Below are 20,214 nucleotides of genomic sequence, written 5' to 3' on the forward strand. Positions count from 1 at the left end.
TCAAAGCAAGATTGAACGTGTGCAGTGGACTCTGAAAATGAAAGAATGTATGTGTTCAAATTGTTAAAAAAAAAGAGAAAAAAAAAGATGTGTGTATGAGTGTTTAGTGACAAGACTTGCATCTGAGTGTCTTCTCATGAAAAAGGTACATTGTTTTCGGATTAAAATATCGATGCATTTCATTGGGGTTAATGACACAAATATCTTAAAAGTTTCGATATTTTTTTTTATCTTTATCATTTTTAAAAATAATTTTATTTTCTAATTTTCTTTCCCGAATAGCTCTATGTTAACAAACAATTGTTAACATAGAATATTTAGAAGCAATTGTTTTGGAAGATTTGACAAGGAAAAACTGTTAGAATAATTAAAAAAGACCATCCTTGAAACTTTTAGAACTTATGCCATTCTCAAACATGCAAAATTCACATTAACCAAAATGAGGAGAGGAAGCCGCATAGGTGAATGTCGAAAATATCTGTTACATCCGATTTGATATAAATTTATTCGTTGATATTATTATATTTATTCGGTATTTTAATGTCTGCTGAAAAAATTTTGAATTCGCTTACAAAGTTCTCGAGGAATAGCGAAATATGCAAAAAATAAAATTAACTTTAAGGGATTCCAACTTTAGAGCGGTCTGCTGAGCAAACTTTTGGGATCCTGTCTTCTAGATTGCGGCTACCCCCAACACCTTGGGAATTAAAAATCCAAAACGGTCGAAAAAAAGTAAGTTTTTGTATCTGATTTTGTAACTTAAAATATCGTCTGCACTTATTAATTAGCATATTTGAGGTCACCCCCTCGTGCCATTAGGATTGAGTTTTAGAACGTGAAAATACGATCATTAGACCAGAAGTTATTCTGGGTGATCATTTTCTTTTTTTTTTTTTTTTTGTGCGCACTGTACATAAGAGAATGATGATACATTTTTATTTTGTGGCTCTATATTTCCAAAAATAAAAGAATTTTGCAATCAATATATAACTTATTCTTCAATAGAATGGAATAATTGGACAATAATAATTTTCCACAATGATTCATATTTTTTCAAGCATTGTTTCCCCACGAACAACCAATTCTTCTTCAACAAATAGTAATCATCAACAAAATTATTTCATGCTATTTCCGTTCTCATTTATTTATTACGTTAAACAAATTCTTATTAATGCTGATTTGGAAAAATCATTAAACATTTAAAAAAAAAAGACCGATATTAGTAGCAAAAAGTGAGGTTCATTTTGAAGACAAAATTAAGGGATTTCTATGGTCTGTTACGCAGCAGGAATTTTTTTTTTAGTTTTCCCAGCGTCATCTGGGGACGAACTTAGTAACTAATTCTGAAACTTGGTGAAAATGATTTTCAAAGCAAAAGGGTTACTCGATATCTATTTCAGATCTTTCTAAAAACCATCCACTTATCTAGAGATAAGTTTTCTTATACTAAATTTCAAAGTAATTTGTAGTCACTCAATTTTTTAAAAAAAGAGTTGTAGTTAACTACATTTGTAACAAAGCAGTTGTAGCAAGCTACAAAAATAATGCAGTTTTTGAGATCACTAATCAAATTCCTTGTGTTTTAGAGGAAATGGGAGAAATGAGTGGCAGGGAACCGAATCGCCAAGTTTTTCCGACCACTGATCAAGTGGAAGAGAAAATAAAAGAAATGAGTGGTGCACTCGCAGGTAACCGAACCTACAATTTACAAACTGTGAGAATGAAATCTCCCAGCTAAATTATATACCCAGCTTTAAGGAGGCAAATAGCTTTGTTAGCAGTACTTTTTGAATTTCTTTCGCCAAGGATAGTAAAAACAGCCACAGTTTAAATGCCATACACCTGAGGCAAAGCTATAATTTTATTCAAACTATATATATCATCTTTCCGTAAAGAAGTATCCGGGCTTTAGAGCAGACAAATAACTTAAATATTCTGAAAGTTATTAAACACTTTTAAAAATCACCAATTTGGAATAATTTTTCCATTTAGATAAAAATTATTAAAATCACGGGGTAGTTCTCAATTTCAGCAAATTTTTATGAGCTCAGATAATGTTTCGCAGAAGTAAATTTTTAAATGTTAAAAAAAATCAGATCACAAACGCTGTTCCTTTTCACAAATTGCCGTCTTGCGCTACTTTCAAAATTAGCATAGAGGGCGCTGGAGAGAGATAGGCTAATTTTAAAATTTATTATAACCGTCGTTGAACAGCCGACCCAATCATTAGAGATGATTGAATATTCCATAAGAGGGCCTGGATAGCCTTGTTGGTAGGGCACCAGGTAGATGTCCAAGAGGTTGTGGGTTCGATCCCAGGCCGGCCGAAGACTCCCCGTATAGTAAATGGTGACTGATGCACGTTAAATCTTTCGAGTCGACAAATGACAAGGCTACGGAGTTGAACATTAGCAGTCGTGAAGCCAAAAATTGGGTCAGTTATTCAACGACGGTTATAAAATAAAATGTTCCATAAGGGTAATGAATTTTTTATTTTATTTTGCCCCCGATATTACGAACTATCCCCAATTCAGCGAATGATATTTTCGGTCCCATGAATTCGTTAAATCGGGTGTCCGGCGGTATAAGAAATAAAAAGTAGTAGTCCTGTAGTTCTTATCGATTCTTATTTTTTTTTTATATATAAAAACTTCCTTGAAAATGAAAAACCGAATAAAACTTACGTAATAAAAGATTCAATGCTGGTGACTAAAAAGACCGTGCACCCGATTTAGCTAATAAGTTTTGCACGAAGAAAAGCTCTCAAGTCATTAAAAATAAAATCAATTAATAAGAAAGATGCGCAACAGAACCTTAACTTTGATTCTGAAGAAGACGTCAGCATCTGTACAGGGAAAAAAATGGCAAATGATTAAACACTGTTGGCAGAGGAAAAAAAACCAATCCATTAACTGGGGATGAAATCCGGCCTCAACCCCAAAAGAGAATTCAGAATTGGTGACTGAAATCCATGGAACAAAAAAAAGGGGAGAAAGAAGGAAAGTGGGAAAAGGAAAAAAAATAGGGTGCTTTCCAGGTAGAATGAATAAATAAAAGAAACTGCCGAGGATCCAATTCACATGCAAACAACTACCTCAAGCATCTGTCACACGAGTGATGGATGGCGCTTTTTCTGTGTCCGCCAAGGAGAGTTTGGCGTTCTTTTTTTTTGGAGGGCCATGAATTTCATCCAGCTAAACATTTTGGTGCGGCACAGTCTACTGGCATTTAAAGACCTGTATAACACTGGATCAAGGGGTGGGGAAAAATTGCTGGAATCCCTCTGCCTTCTCCAGACATGGATAAAGAGAGTATTTTCCTTGAAAAAGTAAGGGAAAAACCTTCTCGACTTGAATGGTTTTTACTCGGATAACTCAGGGATTGGCTAGGGATTTTTGTAAGTACATTTCTTTTTTTTATTCCCTTTCTTTTCTTTCAACTTGAATGGTCCGTTGAAAGCAAAGGGAAAATGAAAGCGACAGAAAGGGCCATTTTGTCGATTGCTGTATTGAGAAGTTGGTTCTTTCTTATACGCTTTTTGCAGCTATTCAGTTCACAGAAAAAGAAACTTCCAAGTGTGATCCTTCGCTCTCTCACCCAACAGAAGCTTCTATTTTTTCCCCTCCCACGATTAAATGCGTAAAACGATGTTTAATTCTACTTTCTGTGAATCATATCACTGTAGATTGATGTTTATGTTAAGTTTGTTTCAAAATTACAATTGTAAAATGAGAATCGAACTATCTAGAAGAAGAAAAAAATGATTTTAAAGGATAGGGTCATTAAAATTTTCTATAATTTTTTCAACCGCCAAAAATTTCTTTCTTTAGACTATACTCAAGGTAGAAAATTTGCTCCTTTGTTAAAAGTAGCATTTTTTTTTGCAGTTTTATGTGTTAAGTAGTTGAACTAATCGATTAAATTAATGGCAGAAATTAATAATTACGTATGAGATTCAATTTCAAAAAAATGAACTAAAATACTTTCTTTATTAAATTTTAAAATATCAGGAGTAAAAAGTAACTAAAAATTTATGAAATAAGTCATAAAAGTTCAAACAAACTATTAAGAAAATAGGTGGGTAATTACTTTATTTACGTCGCACTAGAGCTGCACAATGGGGTGTTGACGACGGTCTGGGAAACATCTCTAAGGATGATTCGAAGACATGCCATTGCAATTTCGATGCTTCGGTAGCCTGACGACCTGAGCGCGAAGTCGAGCACTTCACGGTCGAACAGTTTAACGAGGACCGATACCGCGCACACTCGGTCTCTTCGCAGGCTGATCAAAGTGGTCACCCATCCGCTTACTGACCGCAGCCAGCGATGCTTGACTTCGGTGTTCCATCGGAAACCATTTTAAGAGAGCAAGAAAATGGATTTTATCTTTTGCCATTTGTCCCAAGCTTTTTTCTTTTTTATTATGAACACACTTCTATCTTAACTACGTTCTAAACAACCTTTTCCTCCTCAATTCTTTCGCGTCACTGCAGGAAATCGTTTTAGCCATCCCTAAGAATCATACTCCCTTAAAAGTTAAAAGCCAATCATCTTAAGATAAAAAATCCAAACAAAGGCTAAATTCCACTAAAGATCTACGATCTATCAACCCCTATTAAAAATATCTGGACAAAAGTTATTTGAAGTCCCTTAACTGGGACTTGGTCCAGGGACAGAAATATTAAAGGGATCAGTGAATCTACAACATACAACAATGATAATTTTATTTTTAAGAGTAAGACAAAAATAATTATGCACTAAATAGAATATAATTGGTTTACGAAAAACTTACTTTGTGCTTTTTCCGAAAAAAGTAAATTTCTATTTGGAAAAAAATTCGACATAACAAGATGTGGAGAAAAAAAAAACTCTTCGACATAGGAAATCAAATTAACATGAGGTGGATATATAATACCAAGGGGAAAAACATTTTTTTGACATAACAAAGCTTTCGAGATATCAAGAGTGTACTGTACTTTATGATTGACGACACTAAACAATTTTTAAAATTAAAATTGTGTTAAAAGAATTCGATTTAAATCAAGGTATTTGAAGAAAATGAAAAAATATATTAATCTTTCGATTTCACTTTATTAATATCGAAATGCTTGTTTAAATAATAAAATAAGTAAAGCTGTTCGTATCTCAGGGTCATAAATTGAATTTTATTATTTATTTTCAGGGGACGTTTCATACCATATAATTACGCTCAGAATCAAACAAAATTTTATAGTCAGTCGGTTTATCATCGGTAATTCTCCTTAAAAAAATAACTCTGAATCCGAAGCAATGTTTTAACACAACATAATACTACTGTGACGATGTAACATATGTATTTCATTTTTTTTAAACACTGTACAATATTTTCACTGCACATTTTGATATAAAATATTAGTAATGTTAAGCAAACAAAATATAAAATATGGCAACTTAAGCAAATAAAATATGAAATATGGCAACTTAAGCAAATAAAATATGAAATATGGCAACTTAAGCAAATAAAATTCAGAGAAAAAATGAGCAACAAAACACTAGATTATTTAAAGAACTTAATGAAACAACATAATAAAAACACTAACATTTCCTGAGGGCATGCAATGATTAGCTATAAATACGTCGGAGATCCACATAATGGCCAACAATTATAAAAATGAAAGGAGATAGAATTGTATGGCTTATTGATTTTTGCTGAAAAAACCAGGTTATTTAGTATCACCAAAATCCCAAATTAATAACAAAATTCATCGACAGATAGCGCTGCGGAACCAAAGTTTTCTGCCACCTATTAGAACATTCTTACTCAAGTATTTGCAAGGAAGTCTGCTGAGAAAACCAGATTATTTATTATCACCAAGTTTCTAAATTAATAACAAAACTCGTCAACAGATAGCGCAGCACAACCAAAATTTTCTGCAACCGATCAGAACATTCTAACTGAAGTACTTGCATGAGAGTCTGTTGATTTCATCTGCTCCATGTTGTTGTTGCCAACTGGTTATTTTGAAGGGAAAAAAATCGTTTATAGTTTTTCACCCAGCAGCGCCATCTATAAATGTAATTAAATTTGACTTAGTGAGGGAAAAAGCGTTTTCTGAGAGGAACGTACGAACGCAAATATCTTTGTTACTCCACTAGAAAAAAGATTCTAAGAACGATTTATACAAATTCACTAATATGTCCATATTATTCCACTAAGCTGCTCTATATTTGTTTAAAAAAAAAAAAACATTTCTATCTCTCTTTTTTTTTTTTTTTTTTGAGGGAGGGGAGTCAAACGATATGTTTTATAAAGATATTTCTGTTTGTTAGATTCTGAGAACGATTTTTACAAATTCACTAAAATGTCCATATTCTTTCACTAAGCTGCTCTATACTTGTTTTAAAAAAAAGCATATATCTTTGTTAATCTATTAAAAAAAAAAGATTGATTCTAGGAACGGTTCGTACAAATTCACTAAAATGTGCATATTCTTCTACTAAACTGCTCTATACTTCTATACTTGTTAAAGGGGGGGGGGACCGCAAATATCTTTAATTAACTAAAAAAAATATAGATTCTAAGATCGATTTTTAGAAATTCACTAAAATGTCCACATTCTTCTACTAGGCTGCTCTACAATTGTTTAAAAGAAAAAAAAAAAAAAAAAAAAAAAAAACGCAGATTTTTTTGCTAATTCATTAAAAAAAATATAGATTCTGAGATCATTTTTTAGAAATTCACTAAAATGTCCATATTCTTCCACTAAGCTACTCTATAATTGTTAAAAGAAAAACGCAAATATCTTTGTTACTCCACTAGAAAAAAGATTCTAAGAACGATTTATACAAATTCACTAATATGTCCATATTGTTCCACTAAGCTGCTCTATATTTGTTTAAAAAAAAAAACGCATATATCTTTGTTAATTCACGGAAAAGATTCTAAGAACGATTTTTACGAATTCAATAAAATGTCCATATTCTTCCACTAACCTGCTCTATAATTCTTAAAAAATAAATAAACGCATACATCTTTGTTAATTGATTTAAATAAAGAAAAGCATGCACCGAACACAAGATAAAAGCCATGCAACAATCAAAAGCGGCAATTGTTTTTATCCACAAAAGTGGGCAAGCAAAGCGAAGAGAGGAGGCGGTTTTTGGGAGCCACTGCCGTTCTCTTAGGCAGGGAATGGTGCAATGTCTTGTTAAAAAGAGATACTCGTGCAACAGAAGAAATCTTTTTCTTACGCTCTGATTGGTTCTTGGGGAGATAGTGAAGGGCTCTCTTTCCGGTATAGTCCCTTAGACTTGGATCAGCACCTACGAACAAACAAAGAAAATACGAATTAAATCACAGTTAAACCTAGATTATCTAGCTTGATTAATTCGAATATCTCTGTTAATAGTTTACCCTCCCCCCCCCCCATATATACGGCAGTCTAACTTAAAAGATTCAGAAAGTCTAAGATGAGAAGGGTGTATACTTAAGACTCGAAATCCTATAGCAATGCAGGGTTGTTGGAAATTATGATGATCCTGAAGAGATGATGGACACAGAAACAAACGTTATATATACATAAAATTCAAAATGTAGAGAAAACATGGAAAAATTACAAAACAATGAAAAAAGGGAAAAATAATAATAATAAAAATTTCCGAAAAAAGGAAAAAAAAATCCGGAAAATTAATACATGTAATCTTTTCATCAGCTCACACGATTATATCCGCAAAAAGGAGTGCTTTCTAACATTGCAACAAGATAGCCAAAGCAAAATGTATCAATATAATACAGTTGAGGGCTCCTCACACTATTGTATTGATACATTTTGCTTTGGCTATATTGATACAATATTAGAAAGCACTCCTTTTTGCGGATAAAATCGTGTGAGCTGATGAAAAGATTATATCGTTTTTTTCGGGATTTTTATTATTATTTTTTTTATTATTATTTTTCTTTTTTCATTGTTCTGTAATTTTTCCATGTTTTTTCTACATTTTGAACTTATTTTATGAGTTCTATTTACTTGCAGCTTATGCGCAGTAAATAAAACTTGTGTGTGTGTGTGTTGGACAGCCGAACCAATCTTGGGTTTACGACTACCAATGTTTCAAGTCCGTAACCTTGTATTTTTGAACCAATCCAGAAGACAAGAAACTCTTGTGTCAGTACCCCCACAGGATTGATTTGTTATGGTAACATGGATCCGATAGATTTAACGTGCATCAGTCACCATTTACTACACGGGGAGTCTTCGTCCAGCAGGGATCGAACCAACGACGTCTTGGACATGGGTCCAGTGCACTACCAACCAGGTTCATATATTTATTATATATAGTATATGATATTGGTTGTAAATTGGCTGTACAATATCGGGTGAATCAGAGAATTGTATTTAAGGTCAATATCGGAAAATAACGGTCCTTTGAACCCTTATTGAGTCCAGATTCGTAAATAGTGGTCCAATGAATGCCCAAGTTATTTTGCTGAGGACCCATTATACCCATGCAAGTATAATTTAGACATATTTTTTTTGTTGCAATTTTTAATCCTTTTCCCATGCATAAATAAGAAATTCCAGTGCATTAGCTTATATAGAACAAACTAGCTGCAGTGACAATTTTACCGGCTATTACGAATCGTCATTATAACGAATTACTGCAATTGAAACTGAATAAGAAGGCTCTTATTGGCCAAACTGAACTTACTGAAGGCGAACTGAACTTACTGAATATGAAAAAAAGAAATGGCCAAAAAAACCACACAAAAAACCAGAGGGATAAGAATTTAGCAGTTCTAAACGTTTTATTTCATAAAATGCGTTTTTAGAACAGCGAAACAGCTGTGGTGAACACAGGGTTTCGGGTTTTACAACAATTTTATCAAACAGGGATAGATAAACGTTCTACGAAACAGAATATAACTGATCGCTGTTTCTTAAGGTATCAAATTTTAAGATTCGCAAAGTGTAAGGAAGACTAAAAGAGCGAAGGCATAAATGAAATTATCAGACTTTTAAAAGTTTATTTTATTATTATTATTATTTTTCTTTTTGACTCTGCTTCTAACAAAGATTATCTTTGAAAAGGAAACAGTCGCGCCAAGGCAGAGCCAAACGATGCCATCTACGGACAAATGACAGAAAATGTAAGCATATAAGGATGTTTTTAAAGCGTAGGAAAGGTTTGTTACTTTATTTTCGATAAAAATCCGAAAGGCATGTTACGATTAAGTCGGTGTTTTCATTTTTTTTTTCTTCCTGTTTTAAATATCTTGGCATACAGGGTGTTTAGTAACGAGGTTCCCACTCATTAATCAAAACAAAAATTTAAAACCTTGACAATTCTTACATTTTAAGAAGAAAAAAACACGATCTTAATTATTTTAAAAAGTAATCATATAATTGCATTTACAGGGGTGGGACATGAAAAATAAATTTTAGGAACAATTAGGGAGCAGGTTATTATTATTATTTTTTTAAATCAGTTATGGAGCAGCTTTATACCATATATATTTAAGATATCAATACGAGATTTTTATGGCTTGGCCAGAGATGCAAAATAATGGAGGTACAAGAAAATTACGTTAAACAGAACAATACCAAGACAAATCTTTAACTTAGTATACACGCTAAAATCACAAAAAAAAAAAAAAAAAGAAAAAAAGAAAAAAGAACTGAAACTATTTTATTCGACGAAATATCCTCGATCAGAGATGGCTGTCATAAAAACAGTGGTGCTGCGTCAACGTTATTTTATTGGCGTTTTTGCAAGGAGGAGAGTGATAAGTTCTAGCAAACGCTGCTCCAGTTCTTATAAATGTATCGGTTAAAAAAGGTCATTTAGATTTTATGACAGAAAAAGAACCAGCTTCACATCAGAAACAGGTATGTCTCCAACCTTTCCATCCATGGAAAAAATTTCCATAAAAAACTAGTACGGTATTAATTTGGAAATGAGAATAGCTTTCTTCACAATTTAAAATCAAAGTTTTTAAGCTGAAAATTTTTTTTGTGTGCATTATTCGTACGTCAATTTGATCATTTCTCATCGAGCTCATTTGTATTTATAATATTGTTTGTTTTTTGTTCTATTGTTAATATTGTTTTTTTTCCTGCTCTTTTGTTTATTTGTTCTATTGTATTTATTGTATTCCATTTATTTTGTTCTATTATATTTATTGCAATCTATTTATTTTGTTCCATTGTTAATATTTTTTGTGTTCTATTGTTTATTTGTTCTATTGTATTCTATTTATTTTGTTCTCTTGTATTCTGTTGTTAATATTGTTTTTTTTTTGTTCTATTGTTTATTTTTTCTATTGTATTTATTGTATTCTATTTACTTTGTTCTATTGTTTATATTGCTTATTTTATGTTTACGTATTGTTTATAAGCACAGAAGTTCAAGTTGAGCCGCGATGACTCAGGGGATAGAGTGTTCGCCTTCCAATGGGTCGATACGAACTCTGCATCCGGTTTACACCAACCACAGTGCTGACGGAAAATATCCTCAGTGGCAGATGGATCATGGGTCAGAGTCCCCTTGCCGTCAAGCTAACCGTGGTACGTTTTCGTGGTGTCCGTCTCCATGCAACGCAAATGCGGGTAAGTTCCATCAAAAAAAGTCCTACATGATGGCACATTTCTCCCACTACTTGATTTAGGAGTTCCCTTGTCTTCTGGATTGGGTTCAACGACGGTTATAAAATAAAATAGTTATAGTTTCTATTTCTAAAAAAATTCGACAAAACAAAGTTTTAAGGAAAAAAAAAACTCTTCGACATAGGAATTCAAATTAAAATGAGGTGGTTATATAATACCAAGGAGAAAAATATTTTTTTAACATAATAAGGTTTTCGAGATATCAGAGTGTACTGTACTTTTAGTCTTATGTCACTAAAAAATATTTAAAATTAAATTGTGTTAAGAGAATTTGATTTAAATCAAGGTATTAGAGGAAAATTAAAAAATTTAATCGTTCGACTGAAAGTTAGCTTAATAATTAACTTTCAATTTTTGAAAAGGTGACCATATATTTTTAAAAGTGGTCACATTTAAAAATGTTACTGCGTGACGATAACAAAATTTCCTAATTTTGGACTATAACATATATTGTTGTATACGACTACTCTTCGATTAACTTACTATTATTAATAAACATTCTAAATTCATAGAAAAAAGCCAAGAGAAACGGAATATACATCGTATTTACTAATTTTTCAATACACTATTCACTATTTTTCAGTTTACATTTAATTCTGTATCTTTTTATGGCTTATGATTACTTTACAAGACGAAAAAAAAAAAAGTTTTTTTTTTTTTTTTTTTTTTTTTTTTTTTTTAAATTATTATCTGCATGTGAAAAGTAAAGAAACAAGAGAATGATAATAATGAATCCTGTCTTACCATAGGTATTTATAAGGACTTCCATTATTTCTTCGTGGCCAAACATAGCAGCTAAATGAAGTGGTGTGTAACCCTAAAAAAGAAATAAGAAAAATCAACATAGCATAAAGATTTATTTATTCGAAATTTCAGATAATAAATATTTAAAAAAAACTATTGAACATTGGACGCCATAAACGACCAGCAAGGCCGGCCTCAAAAAATGATAATTATTTAAATAACTTTTAAAAATCTATTAGACAACCAACGGGGGGGGGAGGGGGTCAAATAGGTAACCAGGGCAAACATACTAAAAACAAGAAAGCAAAAATAAAAACAAAATACTATAATGTCCCGTTCTTCAGAAAGAAGAGGACGAGGAAAAAAATATGAACGACGTGAATAAAATCCCAGGCATACATTCAGCTCGCTCGGAACGGTAAGTGGATAAACCGTTTATTGGTGGCGGAGATAATTATCTAAAGTAACTTTTGGAAACCTTTTATAGAACCGACGATTAGTAGGGTAACACACAAAACACGTGAAAACAAAAATAAAACTGACACAAAATAGTGTAATGTCCCTTTCTTCCGAAATCAAGAGGACGTGAAAAAACATGAACGACGTGAATATACAATTCCCAGGCATACATTCAGCTCGTTCGAAACGGTAAGTGGATAAACCGTTTATTGGTGGCGGAGATAATTATTTAAAGTAACTTTAAGAAATCTATTAGACAACCAACGATTACCAGGGTAAACATACTAAAAACAAGAAAGCAAAAATAAAAACAAAATACTGTAATATCCCTTTCTTCACAAACAAGAGGACGGGGAAGAAGAAAAAAAAAACATGAACGACGTGTATTGAAGCGAGATCAAGTGAAGCGTAAACAAGTCATTTTATTGAATGTCGTATCTTTAGAATAACCCTTTGTTTTAAGAAATATAACGCAGTGAAGAGGAGGGAAAAGAGAAATAAAAGGGAATACTTATAGGGGAAAGCTATGAAAAGAGGCACGTCTTGGCGTGCAATATGTAAAATAACAATAGAAATCCGGCTTTCTGTCAGAGGGGAGGGGGGTGATAACTTTCTTCCACCCTTCCTCAACCACCATTTGAGTAGAAAATTTTCCATCTTGACTCTTTAGAAAGTCAAAACGTCGCCAATCGATCTGCAGAAGAATAAATAGATGCGAACCGGAGGGATTGAAACGAATCTGCATGTTCCAAGCTTAGGATGGTAGCAGCTGTCGACACTTTCGCGAAGAGAGAGAGACTCGACGCGAAGTCGTCCAACAATCGACGTGTAAACGCGACGAAATGCCGAAACCGTTTAATAAATTTAAAGTAATATCTATCTTATTCGATATAGATATCTGAAAAGGGGAATATCGGCGAAGGAAATCCTTTTGTTTTAATATATCGGCCCTTGCACAAGCTGCCGTGGCTCGGGGAAGGTTTGTGTGCTTTGCATATTTCTGGCCCGACAGATGGTCCTTAATGTATATGAGAATCATCTTCACTTCGATTCGATCGAGTACGAACTCGTATGGAAGTTGTTTATGCTTCAGGTTGCCGACCACCTTAAAGCCACAATTCTACCTGCTTAATTTGGAACAATCGATTTTTCTCTTACAGCACTACATGGGTGCACTCAATCTACGGATAAAATTGCAAAACGAAACTCGTTGTAGAAGAGACATCTCGAAGCAGTTTGTGACGGCATTATAGAACCATCTTATGAAAACATCTTCACGTGTTTTCTTTGGCTTTAACTTATAGAATAAGTATTTATGGAAACTTAAGATCTATAAAATCATATCTTAAAATCTATAGAAAAGTTACAGAACACTTGAAACGGCTGCATGGTAGGTTATATCTCAAGTTGAGAATAGTGAGCAACATCAACAGGATCATTAAATCAACTTTAAAGATATATTACTATAAATATTTAAAATGAAAACGATTTTTAGATGATTAATCATAATCGTTTTCATTTTAGACTTTATTTAGAATTATTATTAAATTTAAGATTTGAAAACGAGTAATGAAACAAATTTTCTGGGCGAATTCAATTTTATTGCCAGATTTTTGTATTTAACGATTTTCTGGAGCAAGGTTGAACTAGACTGTAATCGTCTGTACCTAAATTTAATCGTCATAATATCGCAACTCTAGTGATCCAGTAAAATATTGATTGAAAATCTGGAAATGACAAATGAATTTCGAAGCTGACTAAAAGTATTTTTTATTACATTGCTTCAATAAATTTATACACTCTGAGATTCCGCTTATGCAAGAGTCAAAATTGTTGATGGTTTTCCATTGATGGACCAACATAATCTTAATGGTAATCATCCATAATTTCGTCATGAACCATTACATTTTTTCATGGTAAGCAATATAAGTAACCATCACCTCAATATAGGAATTCGGACTGATTTATGATGGTCCAATATAAAAATAGCTACTTGCTTTGATGGTTTGTTCTTGCTGAACCATCACAAATTTCCATCATAGTTTTTTAGAAATCAATTGTTTGAATGATTATGAACAACCATCATCTCAATGATCCAACATAAAAAAACAATTTGATGTTTTGATTGTATATTTCTGAGAACCAACAAGACGTCCCATTAAACCATCATGAAAATATATAGTTGGAACCATCATGGAAAATCACGGATCATCAGAGACTGTTGGTCCATGAGAATCAAACTTCTCTTGATGGTTAACCATCATAGTATTAAAGTAGCATTTTTCATCATGGAATGATGGAAGTTTGTTGGCATATCAAAAATCATGAACACAAAATGGAAAATGTTGGATGATGGTGACCATCAAATGATGTTGGACCATCATAAGTCTCACTGGAAACATAAACCATCAAAATTTTTTGATGGGACCATCAAGAATTATTACTTGGGTACACTATAGAACATAAAATTGTTGAATGGATGTGGAAAAAAAAGTTATGGCGCGTCCTGTGGGAAGCGCAATTCTCCATCGTGGAAAAAAAATATGGTGCCAGCAAATCTGAGTAGAAACAATTTTGACTTTAAATTCTAGCTACTAAAAAAATATAAACAGAAAGATTAATGCTAAAGCAAAAATCAGAACATGTGAGAACAGATTTGAAACAATTACGATTATTACAGTTCAGAGAGCAATCACCGAAGAATATAAATGGGAAATTTATATAATTTTAAATAGGGTCTCGCTTTGGAAAAAAAAAAATGATTCGGAAATTTAAAATGTCTAAGGTCTGAAGGATCCGTACTTTCCAGAGTCTAGACAGGGTGCTTAGTCAAATCTCTCAGCAAAAAAATAAGCACCTTTAAACTACTTTTTAAGCACTCAAAAATATTTCTAAGCACTATATGCATTAAAAAAATTCAAAATAATTTTAAAAGACTTTACATGATCATGATCTGACAAATAACTCTTTTTCCACGATTATATTAGCCACCATAAAAGACCGAGAGATCTTTTGGTTCGATTTCAGAGAGTGGAAAAGGCAGCCTGAAATTGAGAATGTCTTGTAAAATGCAGCTGAGTTGCACATGAGAGTGTAAGAATCTCATCGAACGCAGCTCAGAAGACGTACATGCGGACTCGTAAGTATTTCATCAAACCTGTAAAATGATTAGCGCTTTCATACGTCATGGACCGACGGTACGCCGAAATGGATTGTAGTTGAATGAAGTGTGAAAACGTTGAATAGAACAATGTGAAAACCACGCGTTTGCATAATACACAGTGAAAATCGACCTGATAAAGGAAAAAAAAAAATCTCATTTTCGAAAACGAAAATTAAGCACTTTTTAAAAACACCTCATGGAAAAAGCACATTTAAGGGCTTTTAAAAAACTAAAATAAGCACCTTTAAGCACTTTTTAAATAACCCTAAGTTTTATCGGGTATCATTTCAGCGGACAAGTTGTTGAGAATGTCTTACAACTGAACGGACGAAATAGAAATATCCGAAGAAAGAATATCCAAAACTGGACATTTGCAAACACGGATTATTTCTCCACTACGATTTCATTTCCGCTTACTTCTGACAAATACGACAAAATATGTACAAAATACGTACAGAAATTCCAAAATCACCACGAATGACTACTGGACATCACATCAGTCTTCGAATGTACTCAAATAGGAATATTAATATCAATGGAAAGCGTATGGACATTCAAATCAAGAGGACGTGTCAACCTTCATTTTTAGAGAACTCAACATTTACCTTCTCCCGAATCGGGGAAGAAAAGCACCCTATTTTTCCTTTTTCCACGGGAGAATTTCAGCTCTGGAGAATTTGTCTTCGTCACACATAGATATGCTCTATGGAATATAATTTTCTTCCCTCCCTTTTAAAAGCTGCTGGTTGGGAGAATTTTTTTTTTCCTTCTTTCTTTTGAGTGGTGTGGACGGTGTATTTGATATGCGGCGAATAGTTAATCAAATGATTCATAGTGGAGACACTCGAATATTTGATGGATGAGGTGGTGCGTTTTCTAGTGGGGTATGTGTGCGAATATAACTCCCTTCTTCTCTATGCGTTTTCATTGTGATGGATGAAGAAGATCTCTTTAATCCATAAAATAGGACCTCGCCGCCCTTTTTCTGGAGTGAGAAAAAGGGAAAGCAGTAGACATCTATATATCGTTTTCCGGGAGAAGTAAGTAATCGGTAAAGGTAGGGATGGGGGGTTGGCCGGCTCATTCGAGTCCACGTGTCGGACGTTCCACAGGGGTTCAGAAAGCTATTTGCGAATAGCCGAAGCATGAAATTTTTCATAAGACCTTAGCGAACCCCACCTACGCTCGATTACGCGTCCCTTCACCCGCGAAAGGGAGGGGGAAGCGCTATCGCCACCTCTGCTTGGATACTCTTCTTTTATACTGCTGATATAAATGAACAGTTTGTTTGCAATCCTGCATTGTTTACATTTTCTTTTCAGGATTGAGCGGTCGGTCTGTATCTTATGGGAGTGGATAAAGAGAGCATAAAGCTTTCTAGTGGTTGTAATTTTAAGAGTTTATAAGCTTAAATATTTTTGTGGATAAAGAGAGCATAAAGCTTTCTAGTGGTAGTAATTTTAAGAGTTTATAAGCTTAAATATTTTTGTGGATAAAGAGAGCATAAAGCTTTCTAGTGGTTCTAATTTTAAGAGTTTATAAGCTTAAATATTTTTTGAGTAAAAACGTTTCTACGTTAACAGTGCGTCTCTTCCATAAATTGCTCAATTTGGTAGATTATTTAATCCGTTTTCCTAATTATATATTATTTTATAATCGTCGTTGAACAGCCAACCCAATTTTTGGGTTTACGGCTGCTTATGTTCAACTCCGTTGCCTTGTAATTTTAAACCCAATTCAGAAGACAAGGAAACTCCTGGATCAAGTATCGGGAGAAATTTGCCTTCGTGGAGGGCTTCTTGATGGAATTAACCCGCATTTGCGCTACATGGGAAGGAAGAATACGAAAACCTCGCACGGTTAGCCTGACTGCAAAGGAACTTCAGTCCATGATCCATCTACCACTGAGGATTTTTATGTCAGCACTGTGGTTGGTGCGAGTCGAGTGCGGAGTTCGTTTCGACCAGCCATCGGTGAGATTCAAACCCTGTTCATTTCATTGGAAGGCCAACTCCCTATCCCCTGAGCCACCACGGCTTCCCTACATATAGCAAGAAAAAATTGGTTCGCAAAACAGGAAAGAATGCATATCAGAATAAAACGGAATGTGAAAATGCAACTCTCTACGAATAATGCAAGTCACGATATAACTACGAACAATCGATTTCAAAAATTAAATCTAAGCATAATGCATGTCAAAATGCATATCGAAATGCAACTTGTCCAAATGCAACTCTCTAAAAATAATACATGCTAAAATGCAACTCTCGAATAATTCATGTCAAAATGAAACACTATGTATGTAAAAATGCCATTTAAAAAAAATTAAAAAAAATTTATAGTTATAGAGCAAGGTGGTTTCCAAAACACACAGTTTGACAGCAACTTAGTTCAATTCTAGAGATTGGTGAAACAACCACACCACTTTGATCTATATAAATAAAATGCGAAGGGAAATAAAGAGCAATTATCTTTACTTAAACAAACCGTTGTAAGAGTTACATTTTAAATTTTTCTTTATTCAACTCTTTTTTTTTATTCAATATTATTATTTCACACTCTCCCTATATCTGGTATAAATTTATTAATCGCTAATAAAATACTTTTTATTAACGATTACGCGTTAATAAAAAGTATTTTATTAACGCGTAATATGATGTATTTGATTGACGCGTGTTAAAATGTATTTGAACTTGTAGTGAATGACTCTTAATGTTAATACAGTTTTTTTCAAATATTAATTCATTAATTAAATTTAATTAATTAATTTTAGTTTTATATGGGAGAAAAAATTTAAATTACTTAATAAAAAGTAACTAAATTTTTCATTGTTGACCTAAGTAGGAATAGATTTTTAAATTATTTTTTAAAAAATATTATATTTTTTTAATGTTATTTTTGCAAATATTTTTATTTTTTTTAAATATTTTATATTTTACAATTTGAAATTTGGAAAGATTAAGCTATGATGGAAACTCGGTATAAACAGCAATTATTAATATTATAATCATGTAAACTTTATTTTTCATCGTGCATGGTTATAGGTTATTTTTCATTGTATGTACGAAAAATCTCTTCTCTAATGTAATTAGGTAAAATTATATGATCTTTTTCAGACTAGGGGACGCAACAGATGTAACCATAAACAAGAAAGTTTTTTATTATGATTTTCTTGCATTGTTACTTGATTTTAGGCTGAAAATTGAATATTATTTTTTTTTTCTATTGAGACCTTTCATGCATATAGGATAAAATTCAAATTCCGGTAGTACCAAATTTACACTGACTGAAATTTGAAAAAAAGTAAACGTGAGAGTTTGTAAGGAAATAAAGAAGAAATAAAATAGGGTAAAAAAAAAAGTACTAATAGTTATATCTAACACTATAACAGTTTATATTCCACAAGTTCCCAAATAAATATTACACAGACATCCGAAAAATTACAGATCATATTTCAAATTTAAAAAATGTCAAAAGATAGGGACGATTTTTAAATTTTTTTTTTTATTATAATTTTTTTTCATCATAAGCAAACGCGAAAATGGATATCACACCCGCTATAACGTGAAAATCACTTACGAATCTGAAGAAAAAAAAGTATACTTTAGAGTAAAAAAAAATTCACCCTACACTCACTGTTGCCATTTTTTACTCACCTAATACTAGAAAAGATATTCACAAAAAAGAAAAATGCATTGTTCGAGACTAAAGTAGAGTGCTGCCACAAGTTCCATGTAGCCATGCATATTAATCATGGAGGATACTCGCTTCACTTCCATTCAAATGGTAGACGAGACAAACCCACCCACCTCTATTTGGAAATGATGATAAAATGTACCCCAGAGGTGGCATTTTTCCCTTTTCAAGGGAAAAAAAAAGAAGAAAAGGCAAAGAGCTTGGGGAGAATCAAAGGGGAAAAAAAATATAAATATCTCTTTTGGTTTATCAAAATAAAGCATGAACGGGATGAAAAAAGAAGACGATTTGAGCAGCGAGAACAATCAGCAGTGCATAATGACAACAAACTAATGGTGTTTAAGGGAGAAGTGAAGTGAAAAGGTCCCCTGACTCGTTCAGATTTAATGAATGCTGGGTAAAACGCAACTTCACCAGCGAGGAACAACGTAAAGACGTCACTTAAGCGTCAACCAATCAACTCAGTGCATGTTTCCAACACTAATCACGACTAGTCTTTCGTATAACGGCTGCACGTATAATTTCTTTTTGAGAAATGAAAATAAATCGTCTGAGACATTAACTGTTCTGTAAAGCGTATAAATTATTCCATAAGCAAGTTTTTACTGAAAAAAACAGAATCAAACATCCAGTAAACAATATTACATAAGGGGGAAAAGAAAGGAACTATTACTGAAAGAAAGTCATTTTTGTTTTGAAACACAGATTTAATTTTTAAACTGTGAAAAAAAAGATCCTGATACAGAATTTTTTATGAGACATTTGAAAAAATTGAAATTAAAAAGTTGCTTCTAGCTCTCGATTCTTTCTGTCGAGCTAACAATAAGTTGTAAAACAACCATGTAGAACGAGAATATGGAGTACATAAAATTGTTGAGTCGCAATTTGATAGAGAGCAATTTTCACATCGAGAACAAAACAACTTCAATCGCTTCAAAAATATAAAAATTGGAAATGACAGTCAAGCGCTCAAAAATAGGCGCCCATTTTCAAGACTTGTCAGACGTGAATGAGAAGATACACCTGCGATTTAAAATATAAAAAGCGAAGATGCAAACGAAAAATGAAAAAAATAAAGGTAAGAAACAAAACTTGAAAAACTCCAGTAGCTGAGAGAGAGAAAGGATGAAAGAAATACAGAACAAGAATGGCCAAGAGGGGCAAATCAGGGTAAAATGCATTATCACGTTCAATGGAGCGGTTGTGTGAAGAACTAATGTCGTTAACAAGGGAATCATCTTTTATATGAATAAAACAAGATTCCAGGACATCCAGATGAGCTGATGTGACTGGGTTGGAAATAATTTTTGGACTATTGAAATGAAATTTAATTTATGCCCAAAATTCCAACAATGTACAGCAATGATTTCTCGATATTTTTTTGAAAATTAATTAAAGTTTTCATTTAATTTATTTAATTCAAGAAGTGTCTCAAAATACAGGAAGAAAAATGGAGTAAGTTTATCACAATAATGATTCCTTACATACAACAGTAACTTCAATCCTG

The 20,214-nt window shown here is 32.8% G+C and overlaps 1 protein-coding gene across 1 annotated transcript in view; it reads right to left on the reverse strand.

Annotated features, from left to right (window-relative positions):
- The window catches only part of LOC107439313 (uncharacterized), a 117,545-nt gene that overhangs the window by 22,674 nt on the left and 74,657 nt on the right, over positions 1 to 20,214 (reverse strand). Inside the window, exons 8-9 of the mRNA XM_087168475.1 lie at positions 11,390 to 11,462; positions 7,233 to 7,304 (exon numbers count right to left, since the gene is read on the reverse strand). Of these exons, the coding sequence (XP_087024601.1) occupies positions 7,233 to 7,304; positions 11,390 to 11,462 (145 nt within the window). The remainder of the gene's footprint in view (positions 1 to 7,232; positions 7,305 to 11,389; positions 11,463 to 20,214) is intronic.

This window comes from Parasteatoda tepidariorum, chromosome 7 (genome assembly GCF_982258835.1).
Source record: "Parasteatoda tepidariorum strain Cologne lab strain chromosome 7, Ptep-v5.0, whole genome shotgun sequence".
In the NCBI taxonomy this organism is placed as follows: Eukaryota; Metazoa; Arthropoda; class Arachnida; order Araneae; family Theridiidae; genus Parasteatoda; species Parasteatoda tepidariorum.